Raw genomic sequence first — 25,073 nt, forward strand, 5'->3', positions numbered from 1 at the left:
GTTGGAAAAGGGAAGCATGGGTACAGGCACCATTATAAACATTATCCAATCCCTAAAGGGATAGGTATCTAGGCCAAAGGTGAAGGGCAGGGCCAGCCAAGAAACCGGCTAGAAAGTTCCACGAGAGGGCGTGGCCGGAGGCGGAGTCTAGCCATGCCTGCAGCAATATAAGCGGAGGAGGACTCGGGGTGGGTGTGTGGAGTCTTGGGTTCGAACTGCGTCGCTGCTCGCCGTCATATCTCTCTGTTGTTCGGCCACGTGGCGGATCTCCTGCGGAGTTCCACCGCTCTCCCCGGCACGTCGTCAGCAAGCGGCGAGACTGGGAGCGGACGGGTGGAGCCTGCCGTGTGATCAACCATGTGTGTAGTCTGTAACAACGTAAATATCAAAGTGTGTACTCGGAAGAGAAGATAACGTGAGCTGTGCGGTGCCCGATTGTGAAATAAAGAGTACCCTCTACACAATGCGTCACGGAAGTCGCTCATTACAAATGTATAGAATGGGGAAAAAATACGTAGTGAGGTTAGAAAAATGGCGGGCGACTGAAGCTCTCTGCCTCCTCAATGCAGGCTGATCAGCAGTGGGGCAGGGCACCAAGTTCCAAAAGATGTGTACTGTACATTAAATTCGCAGTGAACTGCAAATGGTGGAGTCACAGGGGGGGGGCGCCATAGGTGAACTGTAGCTCAAATTTGGCACGGTCAAATCCACGATGGGAAAACCCGCGATGGGCGAGGGTTTTGGTGTATTTGATACTTCACGTAAAACCTCAAATCGTAGGCTTTCGCAACAAATATCCATAATACATGTTTTTTGGGTTAGATCGCGTTAATATATATATAGATGTGTAGTTAAACCCACCACCACCCAATATAGACAATTAGTAAGGTTTGTCACAAAAACAGAACATGGCAATTTGTTACTAGTGTAGTGACAGGGTGCCATCTGTTGACCATGGGGGCTAACTACGGGTATGGGTGCATTATAAAACAGCACACATAGGCATCCATAAGGGGGGTGTAACTGGGCCAAGGGTCAAGGCAGGGATCAATCTGGCTGTCATGGAGGTTCGGGTCCTAGTTGCCGTTGCTGTCATCGCTGCCATCTCTTCGTCGTCGTTGTCGCTGCATCGCCGGCCAGCTATACAGTCCTCATTATTGTCGTCGCTATATAGTCAGTCAGCTATATAGTTGTACGTCGCCGATGTCGCTGTATGGGTGGCTAAGCTATACATAACCCAGCGCTTGTTACTCGGTGACCCTGTCCTTAAAGTATTAAGAAATAAACAAGAAACCCTTTTGATTTGAATTTTTCGTGACTGCAAGAATCCATACTCAACCGAGAAGATGGGTACAAACTGAGCAATCATTGGAAGGACATTATTAACCAGGTAAAGTCTTAACTGACTGTAATGTTTCCATCCTACCTGTCTATATCAGCTGTTATTTACGACTGTCTCTCTCTCTAATCCCTCATGCTCACATGTCTTTTGCATTGCACTCTCATGCTCACATGTCCTTTGGATTGCACTCTCATGCCTTTGGATTGCACCACTCTTCGATCTTACATTAACATAATCTCTCACATTAACTATAGCCACTTCCGTGCCCTCGTCAAGGGGGCCGCTCTCCGTTCTTACATTTACATGCTAATTTCTCATTTACATGCTAATTTCTCACATTAACATCACTAGCCCCGCCCACTTCTTTATGACCCTTGGGCTACACCCATTTCAAACCATTTAAAACAGTCTGCCTCAGCAGCAGATCATGCTTTCCCACCTGATGACAGATGCTTGTGTTGCACCGTCGTTATTTATTTCATTTTATACCTACGTGACTTTACCGAAAGAACCAAAGAGTAAAGAAACCCTTCTACAAGTCATGTCTTGGAAGTCGTCTCATTACACTAGGACAGCACACCAGTGTTGGAAAGTAAAGCCAAAAAAAGTTTTACTTAATTACTGGCGAAACATCGTACTCAAATTGTAAATGTTGTGGTTTTGCTCTCCAACACACCGGTGTGCTGTACTAGTAATGGATTGGCATGTTCTGTTGACATCACAAACCTTATTTATTGGCTGTGTCGGGTTTAATGACACATTTATATATTTACGCGACCTAACCCAAAGAAACCTGTATTATGGCCTCATAAATGTAAAAAAGCTGAAAATGTTAAAAAAAGGAAAATTAAATTAAAGTAAATTCAGTTAAAAAGCAATTTTAATAGCGGAGCAAACCGAAATGTACAGAAAGTCTTCGCTTAACGTGTGGTGTACACTCAATATGTTTTGGCTATCACGTGGTTCTTCTAATCAGGAAAACTTTTTTGCACAACGTGGAACGCGCCTTGTTACAATGCAGAACGCGCCTTGTTACAATGCAGAACGCGCACTGTTACAATGCAGAACGCGCATTGTTACAATGCGGAACGCGCATTGTTACAATGCAGAACACGAGCTACGCGGGTGAGTGGTACAGTGATACAGTAATGCGGCATGATACAGTAACGCAGTGGCAGCATATCCCGAGTTATTTGTCCCGCTATTTGTGCGGTGTGCATAGTAAATCGTATCTTGCCAAACTTTACCATTGCTACATTTCGTATGGGGATTTTTTCTTGCTTAACGTGATTTTCACTTACGCAGCACTCTCCGGGTACGCATCTACCACGTTAAACAAGGACTTACCGCAGTCCAACCATTAACATAGATACTCAATCCCTTTATACATAACCAACAATTTGTAATGCTTAATTATCAAGGCACCCGTACTACTTTGCAAATCGACAATACTTCACGACTGCACGGCAATAATAGGAATATAACTTGCAAAGTAAATATATGGAATGGGGAAAAAAATACATAGTGAGGTAAGAAAAATGACGGGCAGCTAAAGCTCTGCCTCACTGGAGGCTGATGTCCAGTGGGGAGGGCAGCAAGTTACAACGAATGTGTACTGTACATGAAACTCACAAGCAACCGCGAAAGGTGGAGCCACAAGGGGGCGCCAAAGGTGAACTGTCGCTTAATAAATTTGGCACGGTCAAATCCGCGATGGGAAAACCCGCGCTGAGTAAGGGTTTTGGTGTATTTGGAACATGACATAAAACCTCATGTTAGAAAAATCAGAAAACGTAAAAAAGGAACATTAAATTTAGTAAAAAGCTATTGCATTAAAGCAAAACAAAATGTACAAAAAGTCCTCATTTCGATTTAAAGCTTTCGTGACTGCAGGGATTCATCTTATTGGTTATTTCGGTAAAGTCACGTAGAAGGGAAGTAATAAAATATAAAAAATAAAACATGATAATAAAACATAATAAAAGTCACGTAGAAGGGAAGTCATAAAATAATTAAAATAAAACATAATAAAACATAATAAAATATATTTTATTATGCTTTATTTTTATTATTTTTATTACTTCCCTTCTACGTGACTTCAGCGAAAGAACCAAGATGAAAAAGTCCTCACTTAACGTGTGCTGTCTCCACATCGCGTTTCTGCGATCACGTGTTTTTTTCATTTGGTAAAACTTTGTGCACAACGTAATGCACACCGTTACAATGCGGAACGTGCACTGTTATAACGCAGTATTTGATTGATCGACAACGTACCACTTTCAGCTGAGTGGCCGAGTGACGCAGAATGACAGTAGCGTAGTGGCAGTGTACCCACAGTTATTTCTAATTTTCCCTTACACGGCACTCTGCGGGTACGAATCCACCGCATTAAATAAGGCCTTACTGCACTGTCATTAATATACTCAAAATCCCTTTATACATAACCAACAATTTTTTTATGCTCAATTATCAAGGACCCGGTACTTATTTGCAAATCGACAATATTTCACGACTGCACAGCAATATTATTAATAATATAACTTACACGGTAAATATATTGAATGGGGGAAAAAAACAGTGAGCTAAAAAAATGGCAGGTGGCCAAAGCTTTGTCTCCTCACTGGAGGCGGATGTCCAGTAGGGCAGTTACAACAGATGCGTACTGTACATGAAGCTCACAGTTAACCGTGAATGGTGGAGCCACGGGGGCATGATTGGTGAACTGTAGCTCAATAAATTTGGCAACGGTCAAATCCGCGATGGGCGAGGGTTTTCGTGTATTTGAACATGACATAAAACCTCATAAATGTTAAAAAAGCTCCAATGTAAAAAGGTAAAATAAAATTTTAGTAAATGCAATTAAAAAGCTATTTGAATAAGAGACAATCAAAATGTACAGTAAGTTCTCGTTTAACGTGTGGTATTCACACTGCGTTTTCACTATCACACGGTTCTTCCATTTGGGAAAAACTTTTTTGCACAATGCAGAACACGCACCGTTACATCGCGGAATGCGCACCGTTACGACAGTTTCTAAGCGGTCGACAATTAACTACTTTCTTGACCTACGTGGCCGAGTGGTACAGTGATACAATAATGTGGAATAATACCATTACGCAGTGGTGGCGTACCCTCCGCTATTTATCCCGCCATCTCAATGTGTGGTGTGCGTAGTACATCGTATCTTGCCAAACCTTAACATTACTACACCATTTATGGGAAAATCTTTTCACTTCACGTAGTTTTCGCTTACATCGGTACTCTCCAGGAACTCATCTACTACGTTAGGAGCACTCAAAATCGCTTTATACATAACCAACAATTTAGAATGCTTAATTATAAAGCAAGGCACCCGCACTACTGTGCAAATCGACAACATTTTACGACTGCACAGCAATAATATAATTAATAATATAACTTGCACGATGAAAATATATGGGGGGAAAAACTTAGTGAGGTAAGAACAGTGACAGGTGGCTGAAGCTCTGCCTCCTCACTGCAGGCTGATGTAATGGCAGGGCAGCAAGTTAGAACATGTATACTGTATAATAAATTTGCAGTCAAACATGAATGGTGGAGCTACAGGTAGGGCGCTATCGATGAACTGTAGCTAAATAAGCTCCGGCCACTTCCCCCTCATGTCTTCACACGCAGCTTTCTACTTCCAGCCCCGCCCACTGCCCCCTTCTGTCTTCGCAGCTCGGACCTTTATAACCTCTCGTCACGGCAGCTCTCTCGCCGACTTCAGCAGTTTTCTTGCTGCAGTTCTTGTGTTGCGATCGAAACGTCATTATCTATTATTTTTTCTACCTACGTGACTTTACCGAAAGAACCAAAGAGCATGTAGCTAAATAAATTTGGCACAGTCAAATCCACGATGGGAAAACCCGCGATGGGCGAGGGTTTTTGTTCATTTCGAACCACGTCGTGTAGACAGCTTCTTATTTATTCTCACACTGGGCATAACACTAGCCGTTATATAAAACGTATCTACATGGCTACACATAGCCGACCCTTCTACACAACCCCACGGTCGGCATCCAACTACACAGCTGTCCAACTAGCGTAGTGATGACTATGAAAATCGTGCAGAGGATCGGCCACGAGGCCGGACGACGAAGAGAGATGGCGGCGATTAGCGACGCAGCCAGGACCCAGGACCCGCAACAGCCCCGAACCTCTGGTTCCGTCCCCCTTATATACATCCCGGCCACGCCCCCTCCAGAACCTTGGAGCAGGTTCCCAGAACTTCCCGACTGACTCCGCCTTTCACCTTTACCCCAGATACCGCCCCCCTTCTAGTGAGTCATTATATAACTTGCCCATACCCGTGATTACCCTCCAGGCTGACAGGTGGCACCCTGTCATTACACGTGTTAGAAAACGCTGAAAACTTAAAGGAATAAAAAATAAGTAAATGCAGTTAAAAAACTATTTTAACAGAGCAAACCGAAATTTACAGTAAGTCCTCATTTAATGTATGGTGTCCACACACTGCATTCTCGCTATAACGTGGTTCTTCGATTAGGGTAAACTTTTTGCGTACAACGCGGAATGATAACGTAATGTAGTGGTGGCGTACCCTCCGTTACTTGTCCCGCCATCTCACTGTGGTGTGCGTAGTACATCGTATCTTTCCACATTTTATTATTACATCATTTATGGGGAAAGTGTTTTTGCTAACACGACACTCCAGGAATACGATGACCATGTTAAACAAAGCTTTACTGCACTGTCGAAACGTCAACATAAAGACTCAAAATCTTTTATACATAACCAACAATTTGTAATGCTGAATTACCAATAAAAGCACCCCTACTATGTTGCAAATCGGCAATATTTCACGACTGAATGGCAATAATATAATTGCTGAAAGCTCGAAAGCTCATCTCTGGCTGGATGCCTACAGCTGCATGCCTTGTTGGAGTGAGAGAAGTCTGTAGGGATAAGGTAAACGCCGTGGGGATAAGGTAAATGCCGTGGGGATAAGGTAAACGCCGTGGAGATTCTCTCTCACATTCCGAGTTTCACATTTAACCGGACTCCATTTCACACTGCTGGATCCTATTTAGATCGTCCATAAACTCCACCCACAACCCCACATCCACAAACTCTTCAAATTGCCTCTCTCCCTCAGAGTCCGAATTCTCCTGCTTCACGCTGCCTCTATTCAACATGGAGGTCGAGTCCTGGAGTCAATGAAAACAGAGATGGGAGAATGGAGATGCCAAGAGGTGAAACTTCTTAAGTGGTTCCAAAACTTTGGCGCTGCTACATTAAATGAAAGCTGGATGATGCCTATAGCTGCATTCATTATTGTAATTAGAGAAGCTTGTGAATAAAGTTAACGCTTTAGAATTATTGTGTCACGGTCTTGGTTACAGATCTTCCCAGACTCCACTTCACATGTGCAGGGCCCTCCTACTCTGCTGTCCAAATATTCGACTCACAATTCCTCCTCAAACTCCTCGAGGATGCCTCGCTCTCCCTCAGAGTCCAAATGCCCCTCCTGCTTCACGTTGCCTCCATCAACCTGGAGATCGGTTCCTGGAGTCGAATCTTCATCTTCGCATTTCACCTTCATTTCTTCACATTCCACCTTCACTCCTGGCCATGTTTCAAAAGTGGGGTTAGCTTCTGGTTCTTGTTCCATGAGAGATGGGCTCAATGAAGCAATTTGACTTTCACTTCTCAATTCCACCTCCATCCCCTTGTGGATCGTCTCACGCCTATTTCGGCCTTCTGACCGTACAGATTCCTTTCCATACACAGTGTGCTTGACGGGCGTCTTGCCTGAGTGTATTCTGTCATGAACACGAAGCGATCCTGAATCTTTAAAAGCCTTTTCAGACACGGTGCATTTGAAGTTTTTTTTACCAATATGTGTTTTCTGATGTCTGTCAAGATTCGATAACCATGAAAATGTCTTTCCACACACAGTGCACTTGAAGGGTTTCTCACCTGTATGTATTCTATGGTGAATACGAAGAGATCCGGAATCTTTAAATGCCTTCTCACACACAGTGCACACAAAGGGCTTCTCGCCTGTGTGTGTTCTCTGATGATCCTGAAGAGTTCCTGACCGTGTAAATGACTTCTCACAAACAGTACATTTGAAGGGCTTCTCACCAGTATGTGTTGTCTGATGGCTGTTAAGATTCGATAACCATGAAAATGCCTTTCCACACACAGTGCACTTGAAGGGTTTCTCACCTGTATGTATTCTATGATGAATACGAAGAGATCCGGAATCTTTAAATTCCTTCTCACACACAGTGCATTTGAAGGGTTTTTCTCCAGTGTGGGTTTTTTGATGGCTGTCAAGATGTGATGACCGTGTAAATGCCTTCCCACATACAGTACACTTGAAGGGCTTCTCACCAGTGTGTGTTTTCTGATGGCTGTCAAGATGTGATGACTGTGTAAATGTCTTCCCACACACAGTGCATTTGAAGGGCTTCTCACCAGTGTGTGTTTTCTGATGACTGTCAAGATGAGATGACCGTGTAAATGTCTTCCCACACATCGCACACTTGAACGGCTTTTCACCAGTGTGAGTTTTCTGATGGCTGTCAAGATTCGATAACCATGTAAATGTCTTCCCACACACAATGCACTTGAAGGGCTTCTCACCTGTGTGTGTTCTCTGGTGTATTTTAAGGTATGGTGATTGTGCAAATGCCTTCCCACACTCGGTGCACTTGAACGGCTTCTCTCCAGTGTGAGTTCTGTGGTGGTTCTTCAAGTTGCTCATCTGATCCGTGCTGTATGGACACTGGATGCATTTATGCCTTTTAATTCCAGCTTGTTCCAAGTCTCTCTGCTCCATGTGATTCATCTGCAGATATATACACATATTACACACAATATATAGGCAGACCTCACTTAGCACAAACCAAATGAGACAATTCCTCATCATGCTTTCTCCTGCAGAATCTTTTTACGAAAAAAAATTAAAACCTACAAAGCGCTTGCAGTAGCGCTTGCCGAGGAAACGTTTCCACCCCAATCATTCACTTAGATAATGAGAGCGACACGCTGAGCCAACCAGATCCCTATTCGTGATCACAATTACATCTCATATTATTATAGTGCTTTTAGCCAGATGTAAACTCATGAGACTAGGACAGTCTCAGGCTCTACCCAAAAGAAACCTCACCACATAAATCTAGACTGAGGGCATCACTAAGATCACGGAGGTCCTGGAGCTGTTCTCTAAGAAAATCTTGACGATCTGTATTATTACGAGCATTATTAGCGCTATTAACCAATACCCCAATGAAGCCCTCATATGCTGCTCATATGAAAGAAATAACATCATGGGGAATACATCCCCATCTTACCTATAAGTATTTTTTTGTCTGTCTGTCCACGCAACTTGCGACGGATTTAACTCACAAACCGTGGGGTTGATGTTTAAAAAAGTACCCAGATACCACGCGATAAGCCCACGGGTGAGCCAGCGCTATTCGTATTTCACATCTGTCAACTTTAAAGTCGCTAAATTGACAATTTAGTACTATTAATTATTATATTACTAAGCTGAGCATGCGCCAAAGCACGCATCTACGCATGCACGAGAAAGCTGACCCGTGGTTGCCCTAGCAACGCACACACGCGATCGGTGGGGGGAGGGGGGAATTCTCATTCGCATTAAAAATAAAAAAAAACGCTGAGGTAAATTATTCAAAGTGTGATGTCCTCTTTTCCCCCAACCATCCCAATGTGTGCACATACTACTGTAATAAACAACTTCCACGACGACTCTGGACTGGTGTCTTTTATTAACAGTCTGCACAGCTCCGCTTTTCTCTCTCCGGATGGCTTCCCTCTCTCTCTCCGTTGCCGTAACGCGCGCTTCTCCCTCTTCCACCGTCGCGGCCGTCTCTTTCTCTCTCCACGCTCGCCGCTGGAGGGAGAGAAGGCTTCGCTGGCAGAGGCCGCCACGTGGCCAGTGGCAAGTAGAGGTAGGCGATGATGCAGTCCGGACTCTAGGCTCCCCACACCGACCCCGAGTCCTCTCACTGCCTCTCCTTACATTGCTCTCGGCGGAGCTAAGCTCCGCCTCTAGCCACGCCCCCTCATGGAACCTTCCCAATGGTTCCCGTACATACCCACAAGCTCCGCCCGTTACCTTTGGCCCAGATGGAACCCTTCCTTCTGATAATATTAGTTACCCAGCAGTGACTATGCAATTACCCCTCGTCGTTCCTTAGATAGCGCTCTCATTACACTACTATTGGGTCAGTAGATACTACTATTATAGCCCTTAGATACTATTACTGTAGAGCGGGCGGGGGGATGGTGGGGCAGGTGTAGCAGCCCAGCCTGCAAAGGTGCCACCACGGCCGGCTGGGCAATCGAGGCGAGGCCGGGGGCTTCTCCAAGGGACTAGGCCTGACAACGGTACTTTGTATACTTACTAGATACTATTATACAGTCGATATATACGATTATAGGGTCGGTAGATACGAATATAGAGTCGGTAGATACTACTATAGAGTCGATAGATACTACTGTAAAGTCGGGAGATACTACTACAGTCGGTAGATGCTATTGTAGAGTCAACAGATACTGCAATAGAGTAAGCAGATACTGCTACAGAGTCAGCAGATAATAATAGAGTCAGCAGATACTGATAGAGAGTTAGTAGTTACGACTAGTCAGTAGATACTACTATAGAATCGGTTAAATCTTGACTTAAAGCTTTTCGCGACTGCAAGAATTCACATTCTTTGGGTCTTTCATGTAAAGCCACATAGATAGAAAAAATTATCAAAATAATAACAATATTATGACGTTTCGATCGCAACACAAGCAATCGTCTTTAGGTGAAAAAAGAGATTGCTTTTGTTGTGATCGAAACGTCGTGATATTGTTATTTTGAAAAAAATATATATCTACGTGGCTTTACCGAAAGATCCAAATAATACTATAGAGTCAATAGATACTACTATAGATTCAGTAGATACTTCTGTAGAGTCAGTTACTACTATAGTTGGTAGATACTACTATACTCAGTGGATACTACTATAGATTCAGTAGATACTACTATAGTCATTAGAAACTACTGTAGAGTCAGTATATACTATAGAGTTGGCTGATACTATTGAGTCAGTAGATACTACTGCAGTCAGTAGGTACCACTACGGTCAGTCAATACTGCTACAGTTAGTAGATACTGATGTAATAACAGCCATAGAGGGTTCACGTGGGGATTGGCTTGCAGGTCCTGCTTGTAGCCAATAAGGGTTGAGATAGGGACCATGGCCCATGCGTCATCACGACAGGTCATCAGGAGTGATTGGCCTAACCATTCGGGGCCCCAGCTAATGGGGAGCCGGATGAGGGGCGTGGTCCCGGGATTGACAGGGAACCATCGAGAATGGTCGAAGCTGTCCATGAACGATTGGCTGGGGGAACCACGTGACGAAGGTATTAAGAGCGAGTGAGAGAGAACGATCGGGAGCAGACTGAAACTAAGAAGAGCAGGGTCACGCGCGGACGGGGGCTCGGGTTGCCACGTGCGCGGTGGGGACTTAGTGCGTAGTCTGTCCTCTCTCCGTTGTCTGCCAGCAACGGAGAGTGAGTGAGCAAAGTGTATTGTGGAGTGGAAATAAAAGGACTGATTCCGAAGCCGTCTCCTGAACGATTATTATACTGGTGTCAGAAGTAATTCTGCGACTGTTTGGACGATCGTCAAGATGTCTAAGCACCTCAGAAAAAAGAACCTGCCCGTGCCTCTGTCGGAGGAAGAGGTCGAGACGGATGAAGATGAGCTGTTGGGAGCTACAGCCCTGGTGCCGCCGTCAGAGTGTAATAATCCTTCAGGAGACGGCTTCGGAATCAGTCCTTTTATTTCCACTCCACAATACACTTTGCTCACTCACTCTCCGTTGCTGGCAGACAACGGAGAGAGGACAGACTACGCACTAAGTCCCCACCGCGCACGTGGCAACCCGAGCCCCCGTCCGCGCGTGACCCTGCTCTTCTCAGTTTCAGTCTGCTCCCGATCGTTCTCTCTCACTCGCTCTTAATACCTTCGTCACGTGGTTCCCCCAGCCAATCGTTCATGGACAGCTTCGACCATTCTCGATGGTTCCCTGTCAATCCCGGGACCACGCCCCTCATCCGGCTCCCCATTAGCTGGGGCCCCGAATGGCTAGGCCAATCACTCCTGATGACCTGTCGTGATGACGCATGGGCCATGGTCCCTATCTCAACCCTTATTGGCTACAAGCAGGACCGGCAAGCCAATCCCCACGTGAACCCTCTATGGCTATTATTACACTACTATAGTTTGTAGATACTTCTAGAGTCAGTAGATACTGCTGTAGAGTTAATAGATACTACTATAGAGCCAGTAAATACTACTATAGAGTCAGTAGATAATACTAGTCAGTAGCTACCACTATACTGCTGCAGAGTCAGTAGATACTGCTATAGTCAGCAGAAACTACTATAGAGTTAGTAGTTACTACTATAGTCAGTGGATACTACTATAGAGTTAATAGATACGACTATAAATTCCATAGATACTACTATAGTCATTAGATACTACTGTAGAGTCAGTATATCTATTATAGAGTTGGTTGATACTACTATAGAGTCGGCAGATACTATCATTGAGTCAGAAGATACAACTACAGTCAGTAGATACCACTATGGTCAATAAATACTGCTACAGTCAGTAGATACAAGTCAGTAGATACTACTGTGTAGTTAGTAGTTACTACTATAGTCAGTGTATACTATCGTCAGTAGTTACTGCTATAGAGTCGATAGATACTCCGAAAGAGTCAGTAGATAATACTAGTCAGTAGATACCACTTTAGTCAGTATACTGCTACAGAGTCGGTAGATACGACTATAGAGTCAGCAGATACTGCTTTCAAGTCTGCAGATACTATAGTCAGCAGATATAATAGTTAGTAGTTACTACTAGAGTCAGTGGCTACTACTATAGAGTCTACAGATACTATACATTCTGTCGATACTACTATAGTCATTGGATACTACTCTAGAGTCAATATTTACTACTATAGAGTTGGTTCAAACTACTATAGTCAGCAGATACTACTTTCGAGTCAGTGGATACTACTACAGTCAGTAGATACCACTATGGTCAGTAAATACTGCTACAGCCAGGAGATACTACTATACAGTCAGTAGATACTACGGCCAGTAGATACTACTATAGTCATTAGATACAACTGTATAGTTAGTAGATACTACTACTGTCAGTAGATACTACTACGGTCAGTAAATACTACTAGTCAGTAGATACTACATTAGAGTCAGTAGATTATGCTGTAGAGTTTGCAGTTACTACTATAGTCAGTGGATACTACTATCGTCAGTAGTTACTACTATAGAGTCGGTAGATGCTACTATAGGGTTTGTAGATACTACTAAAGTCAGTAGATAATACTACAGTGAGTAGATAATACTACAGTCAGTAGATACCACTATCGTCGGTATATACTGCTGCAGAGTCGGTAGATACGACTATAGTCAGTACATACAGCTATAGTCAGCAAAAACTGCTATAGTCTGCAGAAACTGCTATAGAGTCTGCAGATAATACTATGGAGTTAGTAGTTACTACTATAGTCAATATATACTACTATATTCAGTAGGTACTACTGCAGTGTTGACAAAGTGGGCAGAGACTTCTCTTCGCAGGCAACACCGTTTATTTCCTCTGATACAGAGCGTCCCTAACACAGAGAGATAACGGCCTCTCCCACCCGATAGCCTAGAGGATATGTCCTTACACTAGTGTGCCCTCACACTATATTCTCCTATCGGGATTCCTCCGCGAAGGGACCTAGGGAAGGCCATGCTCACCCGACCTTGCCAGGGTAACGGGTGCCGTCACTGGGCCGTTCGGACCTGGCCCTGACAAGGGCCGGGGGTTGGAAGTCCCAGGACACTATCTAGATGTCTTTGGGTCTTGAGGTGAGTGCGGACTGACTCACACTGGCAGAGCTGGCCTTTTTATACTCCCCCCTCTCAACCACTCCAAGTTGGATATCTTCGGATCTCTCTGGAGAGGGTCTGGGTCCAACCGTTGGTCCCCCCAGCCCCCTCCCTCAGTGTGCTCTGGCACCCTGACCCCTGGTCAACGGTTATTGTAGTCGTGGGTCGTACACCTGTCACTCAACAGCCCCCTTGGCTGTTCTGCGCCCCCTACAGACTGAGGGCGCCACTAAAGGTGAGTGTACGTGACCCATACAATACTGCTACGTAGGTAAGTACACATGTTGCGCGTAACAATGCCGCTACACTACTAGTCATTAGATACTACTGCAGTCAGTATTTACTGCTATAGAGTCGGTAGATACTAAATTCTATTACAGTCAGTATATACTTCTGTAGTCAGTAGTAATAGATTACTCATAAATGTGTTACTTACCGTGCTATAGTCATCAGAAACTGCTATAGAATCTGCAGATACTGCTATAGAGTCTGCAGATACTGCAGATACTACTATAGTCAGTAGGTACTACTACGGTCAGCAGTTACTACTAGTCAGTAGATACAACTACAGAGTCAGCAGATACTACTGTAGAGCCATATACTACTATAGAGTCACTAGATACTACTCACTCTATTGTATGTAGGGTGTTTAGGTATATATGCCAACGCGGGGGTTAAAATGTTTTGAGGGGGGGGGGGGGGTCGACAATTTTTGGAAACCTTTTAGATCAACTATTTACCCCCCACTTTCTATAACTTTTTGGACTTCTGCAAGCCTCGTATAATTTTGTTTAAAGACAAATGGACAAACGGCAAGCTGGCCATTCACAATAGCTTAGTATCTGTGTGTGTATGTTATGTTTTTGAGAAGTTTTGAAATATATTTTTCGCCCGGGCAATGGCGGGTACTTCCTGCTAGTCTTATATATAAAAGTCCCCGTGCGAATGCGCTTGCGAGGGATTTGGCTCTTAGGATATTCCGTTTTCCCATCCGTAAACTTTAAATTAGTTACATTAGCGATTTAGTGCCATTTTTATTATTTACTTATTGCGCGAGCTCGACCTCGACCGTACCAACTGACAATTGCGTGGGGGGGGGGGGCGGACCCTGCCAAGTGATGTCCGTGTAGGTCCATGCGTGTCTGTCTTATTCGATTGAACAACGCCCGATGTGTGTGTGTGTACGTCAAAGTGTTTGTGTGTGTCAGTCCAAGTGTGCATGTCAGTCCATTTGTGTGCGTATTAGTCGCTGTGTGTTAGTCCATGTGTGTGTTAGTCCATGTGTGTGCATGGCTCCATCTGAGTGTGAGTCAATGCGCGTTTGTGTGTCTATGCGTGTCAGTCGATGTGTGTGTGTATGTTGAGGTGTATGTGTGTCAGTCCATATGTGTAAGCCAATACATGTGTGTCACTCAATGTGTGTGTGTGTAAGTCAATGCGTGTGTGAGTCGATATGTGTGTGTTAATCCATGTGTGTGTATCTAAAGTAGATGTCTGTGTGTCACAGTTCATGTGTATGTGTGTAGGCCAATGTGTGTCAGTCTATGTATGTGAATGTGTTAGTCGAAGTATGTCTGTGTGAGTCGATGTGTGCGAGTCGCTGTATGTGTGTACGTCGATATGTGTGTGTAACTCCATGTGTGTGTATCTAAAGTGGATGTCTATGCGTGTGTGAGTCCATATGTGTGTGTAAGTCCATGTGTTTGTGTGTGCGAGTCGACATGTCTGTGTGTGTCAGTTCATAGGCGTGTGTGTTAGTCGCTTTGTGTGCGTGGCTCCATGTGAGTCAGTAAGTCCGTTTCTTTGCGTGTCTGTAGGCCCATGTGTGCGTGTGAGTGAATGTATGTGCTTAATTGACCTGGTCAAGGCTTTATGATACCATCAGTAGGCCTGGCCTCTGGGTTGTTCTTCATGCTTTCGGAGTCCCTCACCCTTTGCTCACGATCCTTAAGGACCTTCATGATGGTGAGCGGCCCCACGTCAAACTATGTGCCCGTCAGTCAGAGCCATTCCCTCTACACCTTGGGGTGCGACAGGGATGTCCTCTGGCTCCCACATTATTTAACATATCTTTTGACCACATAGTTCGTGAAGCCTTCAATGGCTGTACAGATACAATGGGAGGCTGATCGATGCCCGGGTGCGGTCAAGGGATGGCTCCCTATTGCTCAACCATGTTATGTATGTCGATGCTCAGGTGATTGCTGCTCACTCTGAGGAGTTGGAGGCACTGCTGCTGAACCTGGAGCTTGCCACTATGATGTGGAGCCTTACCATCAGCCCCATAAAAACTAAGCACCTGCCTGAGTATTTTGTACCATCGGACAATCCACCCCCACAACTCACAATTGGTGATGCGGCAGTTGTGGAGAGATTGCAGAGATTCCCATACCTGGCCAGTGTGCTCATGACCGGCTCCGGTTTAACAGCAGAGGTATCACTCCAAATCAGTCGAGCGCCATTATCTTTTCATCGGCTGGGTTACGTTGTGTGGAAGCTACCTGGTCTCTCGCTCCGCATGAAGCTCCAGGTCTTCTCGGCCACAGTAATTCCGTCCCTTCTCTACGCTTGCGAAACGTGCACCCCCCTAATGGAACATCTTCTCCGGTTAGAAACATTTAGGCTGGCCTGCTAACGATCCATCCTGGGTTTAACCATGTGTGTGTGTGTGTGTCTAAGCCGATGTGTTTCTATGTTTGTGGGTCGATGTATGTGTGCAAGTCCATGTGTGCGTCTGCTTTTTACGCTCGGGCAACGTCGGGTACTTACCGCTAGTAGGAAATAAAACAATTACAATAAGAAAGTAATAGGACTTTTCAAATCGCAAACTTTGCAATTTGCGAATCGCATTGTTTGAAATTTCGATTTGAAATCGATTAATCGTTCAGCCCTAGTTGGAAGCAGTCGCCCTCCAGTAACAACGGAGGGCAGAGGAGTGACTCTTACAACAAGTGGAGAGCCGGGTGGCGAAAGCAGAGCAAGTTGGCACTGTATGGGGCAAAGGTGGTGCAGCATCTGCCAGTCATCTCAGTCAACCCATGGCACATGGGTCTGTCCCATAATCTCCTGCCTGCGGGCGTTCAACGCATCATGTGGCCTTAAAGTGCACACAGCCTGGCACAAGTGCTGTGGTGACATCAAACACCACTACTTAGTGGTGAATGGCGGTTGTTGTTATCGAGTCGTTTAATGAGTAATACTATACAATGCTATCTCCATCTTACCTATAAACGTCACTTTTTGTCTGTCTGTCCATCCGTCTGTGTACGCTTGCTTGCGAGGGATTTTGCGCTCGGCCCGTGGGGTTTAGGACGAAAAAAATTTGCCGGGAGGCACGTCCCGTGCCCCGCGGTGGGAATAGGCATTTCCGTTTTTTCGTCCCTCGCCTTTAAAGTGGTCCGATTATCGATTTAGTGCGATTTCTCTTTATTTATTTATGATTGCCGGCCGGCACGTGACAAAGCACGCCGTTGCGCATGCGCGAGATGCTGACCAGGGCGGTTGCCCCTGGCAACGGGCAGCAACGCCGTTGCTGCGGGGTGGACGCCATTTTTAATTCCCGTAAAAAATATGCACACGCATTGACACGCGACGCTGAGGTAAATTCATCAAAGTTTCACGTCCTCTTCACTCCCCCCCCACCGTAATACTATTATAGTGTCGGTAGATAATAAAATTATAGCGATTAGACAGTATTATTCTAGCGCGGGGGGGGGGGGTAGCGGCCCAGCACCCAGCCTCAGCCAGCTAGGCAATCTAGGCGAGGCCGGAGGCTCTGCACGGTACTAGGCCTCGACACGCCACTCTTGTCAGGCGAAGACTTTGTGCTATAAACTCGATATACCCAGCGTTGCCCGGGGGAAAAATACATTTAAAATCTTCTGAAAACTTTCAAACATAACATACTAATGAAAATACAACTGTGTAATTAAAATTTTAAACCCGGCCGCACCAAGAATCGATTCTCTGATTCGCGCAAAGGAATCGAAGGTTGTAGATTAATTTAGACTCGCCCTATTCCCGTTTAATATAAGTTGGTTATAGAGTTGATATAAACTGCTACGAATGGGAAATATCCGGCGTTGACCGGGGCAAAAATATAGTTAAAAACTCCTGAAACTTTAAAACATAACATACCAATGAAAATAAAAATCTGTAATTAAAAATGTAAACCCCCAGCGTGCCAGGAATCGATTCTTTGAATCGCGCAAAGGAATCGTCGAAGGTTGTAGATTACTTTAGAATTGCCCTATTCCCGTTTTAAAAACTGCATGTCGCCAAATTTACTTAACATTTCCAACAGACACACACATTCACACATTTAGATTTTACATTTAACATACAAAACATCAGCATGTACTGCTGTCATCATAGGCAAAAATATATACACCCTCACCACTCACTATCACTCACTATCACTCACCCTCACCACTCACTCACCCTCACCACTCACCCTCGCCACCACTACTCACCCTCACCACTCTCCCTCACCACTCTCTCACTCGCGCTCACCACTCACCCTCACCAATCATCCTCACCCTCACCACCACCACTCACACTCAACACTCACTCTCAACACCACCACTCACCCTCACCACTCACTCACACCACTCACCCTCGCCTCTCACCACTCACAACTCACCCTCACCACTCACTCTTACCACTCACCCTCACCACTAACTCTCACCACTCACTCTCACCACTCACGCTCACCACACACCCTTACCTCTCACCACTCACCCTCACCACACACCCTTACCTCTCACCACTCACCCTCACCACTCATGCTCACCACTCACACTTACCAATCATCCTCACTACTCACCCTCACCACCCACTCTCACCACTACACCACTCATCCTCACGACTCACACTTACCACTCACCCTCACGCTCACCACTCACCCCTATCCCTCACCACTCACCCTCACCCCTCTCCCTCACCACTCACCCTCACCACTCTCCCTCACCACTCACGCTCACTACTCACCCTCACCAATCATCCTCACTACTCACCCTCACCACTCACTCTCACCACTCACGCTCTCCCCTCTTCCTCACCCTTCTCCCTCACCACTCAGCCTCACCACTCACCCCTCTCCCTCACCACTCAGCCTCACCACTCACCCCTCGCCCTCACCACTCAGCCTCACCACTCACCCCTCTCCCTCACCACTCAGCCTCACCACTCACCCCTCTCCCTCACCACTCAGCCTCACCACTCACCCCTCAGCCTCACCACTCACCCCTCTCCCTCACCACTCAGCCTCACCCCTCTCCCTCACCACTCACCCTCACCACTCAGCCCCACCACTCACCCCTCTCCCTCACCACTCAGCCTCACCACTCACCCCTCTCCCTCACTAACCCCTCTCCCTCACCACTCAGCCCTCTCCCTCACCACTCAGCCCTCTCCCTCACCACTCACCCCTCACCACTGACCCCTCACCACTCACCATCACCACTCACCCCTCTCCCTCACCACTCAGCCTCACCACTCAGCCTCACCACTCAGCCTCACCACTCAGCCTCACCACTCAGCCTCACCACTCAGCCTCACCACTCAGCCTCACCACTCAGCCTCACCACTCAGCCTCACCACTCAGCCTCACCACTCAGCCTCACCACTCAGCCTCACCACTCAGCCTCACCACTCAGCCTCACCACTCAGCCTCACCACTCAGCCTCACCACTCAGCCTCACCACTCAGCCTCACCACTCACCCTCACCACTCTTCTTCACTAACCCTCACCGCTCACTCTCACCACTCAAGCTCACCACTCACCCCTCTCCCTCACCACTCAGCCTCACCACTCTCCCCCTCCACTCACCCTCACCACTAACCCTCACCACTCTTCTTCACTAACCCTCACTGCTCACCATCACCGCTCACCAATCACCCTCACCACCCACCCTTACTACTTACCCTCACCACTCACCACACACCCTCACCACTTACCACTCTTCTTCACTACTCACCCTCACCACTCACCCTCACCACTCACCCTCACCACTCACCACTCTTCTTCACTACTCACCCTCACCGCTCACCCTCCCCACTCATCCTCACTACTCATCCTCACCGCTCTCCCTCACCACTCACCATCACTGTGGTGGTGGTACCTGCTATGATGACAGTAGTACAATCTGACGTTTTGTATGTTAAATGTCAAAAGCTAAATTAGTGAATGTGTGTCTGTTCGAAATGTTCAGCATACTTGGCGACACGTAAACAAGTTTTTAAAACGGGAAGAGGGTGAGTGGTGGTGGTGACAGTGATTGTTGAGGGTGAGTGGTTAGGGTGAGTAGTGAGGGTGAGTGGTGAGCGTGACTGGTGAGGGTGAGTGGTGAGGGAGAGTGGTGAGGGAGAGTGGGGAGTGTGATTGTGGTGAGTGGTGAGGGTGAGTAGTGAGCGTGAGTGGTGATTGGTGATGGTGTGATTGGTGAGGATGAGTGGTGAGGGTGAGTGGTGAGTGGCGGTTATGAGTGGTGATTAGTGAGGGTTGAGTGGTGAGGGTGAGTTGTGATGGTGAGTGGTGAGCAGTGAGGGGTGATTGGTGAGGGTGTGATTGGTGAGGATGAGTGGTGAGTAGTGAGGGTGAGCGGTGAGGGTGAGTGGTTGGTGGTTGTTGTGAGGGTGAGTGGTGAGGGTGAGAGTGAGTGGTGAGTGGCGGTTGTGAGTGGTGAGGGTGAGTGGTGAGGGTGAGGGTGAGTGCTGAGTGTGAGTGGTGAGGGTGAGTGGTGAGAGAGTGGTTAGTGCTGAGGGTGAGTGGTGAGGTTGAGTGGTGAGGCTGAATGGTGAGGGTGAGTGGAGAGTGGTGAGGGTGAGTGGTGATTGGTCACTGGTGATTGGTGAGGATGAGTGGTGAGTAGTGAGGGTGAGGTTGAGTGGTGAGTGGTGAGGGTGAGTGGTGGTTGTGACGGTGAGTGGTGAGGCTGAATGGTGAGGGTGAATGGTGAGAGTGAGTGGTGAGGGAGAGTGGGGAGTGGTGAGGGTGAGTGGTGAGGGTGAGTGGTGAGGGAGAGTGGTGTAAGAGTGGTGAGAGAGTGGTGAGAGTGGTTAGTGGTGAGGGGTGAGTTTGAGTGGTGAGGCTGAATGGTGAGGGTGAGTGGAGAGTGGTGAGGGTGAGTTTTGATTGGTCACTGGTGATTGGTGAGGATGAGTGGTGAGTAGTGAGGTTGAGTGGTGAGGGTGAGGTTGAGTGGTGAGTGGTGAGGGTGAGTGGTGGTTGTGATGGTGAGTGGTGAGGGTGAGGCTGAATGGTGAGGGTGAATGGTGAGAGTGAGTGGTGAGGGAGAGTGGGGAGTGGTGAGGGTGAGTGGTTAGGGTGAGGGTGAGTGGTGAGGGTGAGTGGTGAGGCTCAATGGTGAGGGTGAGTGGTGAGGGAGATTGGTGAGTTGTGAGGGTGAGTGGTGAGTGTGAGTGGTGAGTGTGAGTGGTGAGGATGAGTGGTGAGGATGAGTGGTGAGTAGTCAACATGCACTGCTGTAATCATAGTAGGTACCACCACCACAGTATGTACAGTAATCCCTCGCCACTTCGCGGTTCAAGTTTCGCGGCCTCAGTGCATCGCGGATTTTTTGAACTGATTTAAAGGCCTCATTATACCTGTGCAGTAACACCATCATCATCATCATTCATCATCACATTCATCGAACTGCACAGGTCTGTCATCTTCGTCATTGTCATCGTCATTGTCATCGTCGTCGTCGTCATTACTGGAGTCAAGTCTCAAGATACTACTGTCATTGGTGAGTATAGAACACCATAATACGTATTGTATGAGAGAGAGAGTGAATGTATAATATTAAGGTTTTATAATTAAATAGATTTAAGTAAAATATATATATAAAATATAAATATACATATTTTAAACATTCTGGTACCCACACACACATATACGGAAATTCCTAGGGGGCCAATCCTACTTCGCGGATTTTCACCTATCGCGAGGGGTTCCGGTCCCCATTAACCGCGATAAACGAGGGATCACTGTACTGCTGTCATCATAGCAAGTACCACCACAGTATGTACTGCTGTCATCATAGCAGGTGCCACCACACTCGATCTGTACTGCTGTCATCATAGCAGGTACCACCACCACAATATGTACTCCTCTCATCATAGCAGATACCACCACAATATGCACTGCTGTAATCATAGCAGGTATCACCACAGCAGTATGCACTGCTGTAATCATAGCAAGTACCACCACAATATGCACTGCTGTAATCATAGCAGGTACCAACACAGCAGTATGCACTGCTGTAATCATAGCAGGTACCAACACAGCAGTATGCACTGCTGTAATCATAGCAGGTACCAACACAGCAGTATGCACTGCTGTAATTATAGCAGGTACCACAATATGCATTGCTGTAATCATAGCAGGTACCACCAGTCAGTATGCACTGCTGTAATCATAGGTACTACCACAGCAGTATACACTGCTGTAATCATAGTATGTACCACCACAGCAGTATGCACTGCTGCAATCATAGAAGCTACCACCACAGTCAGTATGCACTGCTGTAACCATAGCAGGTATCACCACAGCAGTATGCACTGCTGTTATCATAGCGGGTACCACCAGTCAGTATGCACTGCTGTAATCATAGCAGGTTCCACCACAATATGCACTGCTGTAATCATAGCAGGTACCACCAGTCAGTATGCACTGCTGTAGTGATAGCAGGTACCACCTCAGTCGGTATACACTGCTGTAGTGATAGTAGATACTGCTATTGAGTTGGTAGATACTGCTATATAGAGTTAGTAGATACTAAAACAGTCAGTATATACCACTACAGTCAGTCAATACTGCTATAGTCAGTATATACTACTATACAGTCAGTACATACTACCACGGTGAGTAGCTAGAGTCAGTAGATACTATTATAGAGTGAGTAGATACTGCTATAGAGTTAGTAGTTACTACTATAGTCAGTGGATACTACAATAGAGTCAGCAGATACTATACAGTTAGTCATTACGACTATGTAGTCAGTAGATACTACTGTAGGCCCAGTAAATACTACTATGGTCAATAGTTACTACAGTCACTAAATACTACTACACAGTCAGTAGCTACTACTGGCTCAGTAGATACTACAGTACAGTCAGTAGATACTACTACAGAGTCAATAGATACTACTTCCTCTGTTGTATGTAATGTGTGTATGTATATATACCTACGAGGGTTAAAGATATTTTTTGAGGGGGGGGGGGTCCACAATTTTCGGAAACCTTTTACATCAACTATTTACCCCACACTTTCTACAACTTTTTAGACTTGTGCAAGCCTCTTATATATTTGTTGGTATAGAAATGTACAAACTGCCCACCGGGCTTTGACAATACCTTAGTATCTGTGTATATATATGTAAGTTTTTAAGAAATATATTTTTCACCCGGGCAACGCCGGGTACTTCCGCTAGTCTTATCTTATATATAAAAGTCTCCGCGCGCTCGCGCTTGCGGGGGATTTGGCTCTCGGACGGTGGGCTATATGTAGAAAAGAATTTGCCGGGCGGCACGCCCTAAGCCCCGCGGTGGGAATAGGCTATTTCGTTTTCCCATCCCTAAACTTTAAAGTAGTTTAATTAACACATTTGTGCCGTTTCTATAAATTATTTACTTATTGCGCGACATCGACCGTACCAACTGACGCCAATTGCGTGGGGGGGGGGCCTTGGCTCCATCTCACGGGGACATTTCCTTTTACGCGTTTAAAGCCAACACATGCACACATAACGCTGCGGATATTTCTTCACAGTGTCACGCCCTCTTCATCCCCCTCCCCCCAAACACGATGTGTCCAGTTTATACTACAGACTCCTTAGATAATAATATTTTACTGCTTACATAACATTATTCTTGCACGGGCGGGGGATGCTGGGGGGGGGGATAGCGGCCCAGCCCCTAGCCTGGCAACGTGCCAACTCCGCCGCCTCGCCAATGTATGCCAGGAGGGGGGCTACGCATGGCACAAGGCCTCAACACGCCTTTGGTAAGTACAAATTTCCAAGCTTCTTACACTAACAAATCAAGTCCAATGTTTTCTATTATTAAACACATTTAGTTGACAAACATTACTATAATAATGTTTGTGTGCAAAAAAGAACTCCCGTTGATTCGCTTACTATTATCAAACAAATACTTTGTGAGATATTACAATAATAATGTTTGTGTGCACAAAACTCTTTATTTTTAGCTTGTAAAATTTTCCCTTTTTTGCTGCGCTTTTATGATGCTGCGACGGTCTGCCAGTCTGTGATGTGGCCATGTATGTCCATGTGTATGTGTGTCAGTCCATATGTGTGTGTGTTAGTCCACATGTGTATGTAAGTCTATACATGTGTGTGTCACTCGATGTGTGTGTGTAAGTCAATGCATTTGTGCGAGTCCATATGTGTGTGTTCATCCATGTCTGTGTATCTCAAGTAGATGACTGTATGTCACAAGTGTATGTGTGTAGGGCTGTGTGTCAGTCTATCTATGTGTCTAAGTCCATGTGTGTGTGCAAGTACATATGGTGTGTTTACGTCAATGTGTGTGCGAGTCCACGTATGTCTGTGTGCGACTCGCTGTATGTGTGTACGTCGATATATGTGTGTAACTCCATGTGTGTATCTCAAATGGATGTCTGTGTGTCAGTCCATATGTGTGTGTAAGTCGATGTGTTTGTGAGTCCATATGTGTGTGTAAGTCAATTTGTTTGTGAGTCCATATGTGTGTGTGTTAATTGCTGTGTGTGCATGCCTCCATGTTAGTCAGTGTAAGTCCATTTCTTCGTGTGTCTGTAGGCCCATGTGTGCGTCTTAGTCCATGTGTGTGCTTTATTGACCTGCTCAAGGCCTATGATACCATCACTAGGCCTGGCCTCTGGGTTGTTCTTCGTGCTTTCCGAGTCCCTCACCCACTGCTCACCATCCTTAAGGACCTTCATGATGGTGAGCGGCCCCGCATCAAACTACGTGGCCGTGAGTCAGAGCCATTCCCTGTACACTTTGGGGTGCAACAGGGATGTCCTCTGGCTCCCACATTATTTTACATATATTTGGACCACGTAGTTCGTGAAGCCATCAATGGCTGTACCGCTAGAATTTCCATCTGGTACAGATACAATGGGAGGCTGATCGATGCCCGAGTGCGGTCAAGGGATGGCTCCCTATTGCTCAACCACATTACGTATGCCGATGATCTGCTAATTGCTGCTCACTCAGAGGAGGAGTTCGAGGTGCTGCTGCTGAACCTGGAGCTTGCCACCAAGAGGTGGGGCCCTACCATCAGCCCCACCAAAACTAAGTACCTGCCTGGGTATTTTCTACCATCGGACATTCCACCCCCACAACTTCCAATTGGTGATGGGGCAGTTGTGGAGACAGTGGAGAGTTTCCCATACCTTGCCAGTGTGCTAATGACCGGCTCCGGTTTAGAAGCAGAGGTCTCACTCCGAAACAGTCGAGCCACATCATCTTTTCATTGGTTGCGTAACACTGTGTGGAAGCTACCTGGTCTATCACTCCGCATGAAGCTTCAGGTCTTCTCGGCCATGGTCATTCCCTCCCTTCTCTATGCTTGCGCCCCCCTAATGGAACATCTTCGCCGGTTAGAAACATTTAGGATGGCCTGCCTACGAACCATCCTGGATTTAACCAGGCTGCATTGTGTGAGGAGCTCACAAATCCTTGAAAGATCTTGACAAAGTCCCATCGGTGAGCTCCTCCGCCAGGTAAGGCTGCGTTGC

The 25,073-nt window shown here is 46.2% G+C and overlaps 1 protein-coding gene across 1 annotated transcript in view; it reads right to left on the minus strand.

Moving 5' to 3' along the window:
* Positions 1 to 2,262: 2,262 nt before the first annotated feature.
* LOC144950573 (uncharacterized) overlaps positions 2,263 to 25,073 on the minus strand; it is a 31,936-nt gene continuing 9,125 nt past the window's right edge. Inside the window, exon 2 of the mRNA XM_078880710.1 lies at positions 2,263 to 8,180. Coding sequence (XP_078736836.1) covers positions 6,789 to 8,180 — 1,392 coding nt within the window. The 3' untranslated portion in view covers positions 2,263 to 6,788. The remainder of the gene's footprint in view (positions 8,181 to 25,073) is intronic.

The sequence above is a fragment of the Lampetra fluviatilis genome, chromosome 58, assembly GCF_964198595.1.
Source record: "Lampetra fluviatilis chromosome 58, kcLamFluv1.1, whole genome shotgun sequence".
Taxonomy (NCBI): Eukaryota; Metazoa; Chordata; class Hyperoartia; order Petromyzontiformes; family Petromyzontidae; genus Lampetra; species Lampetra fluviatilis.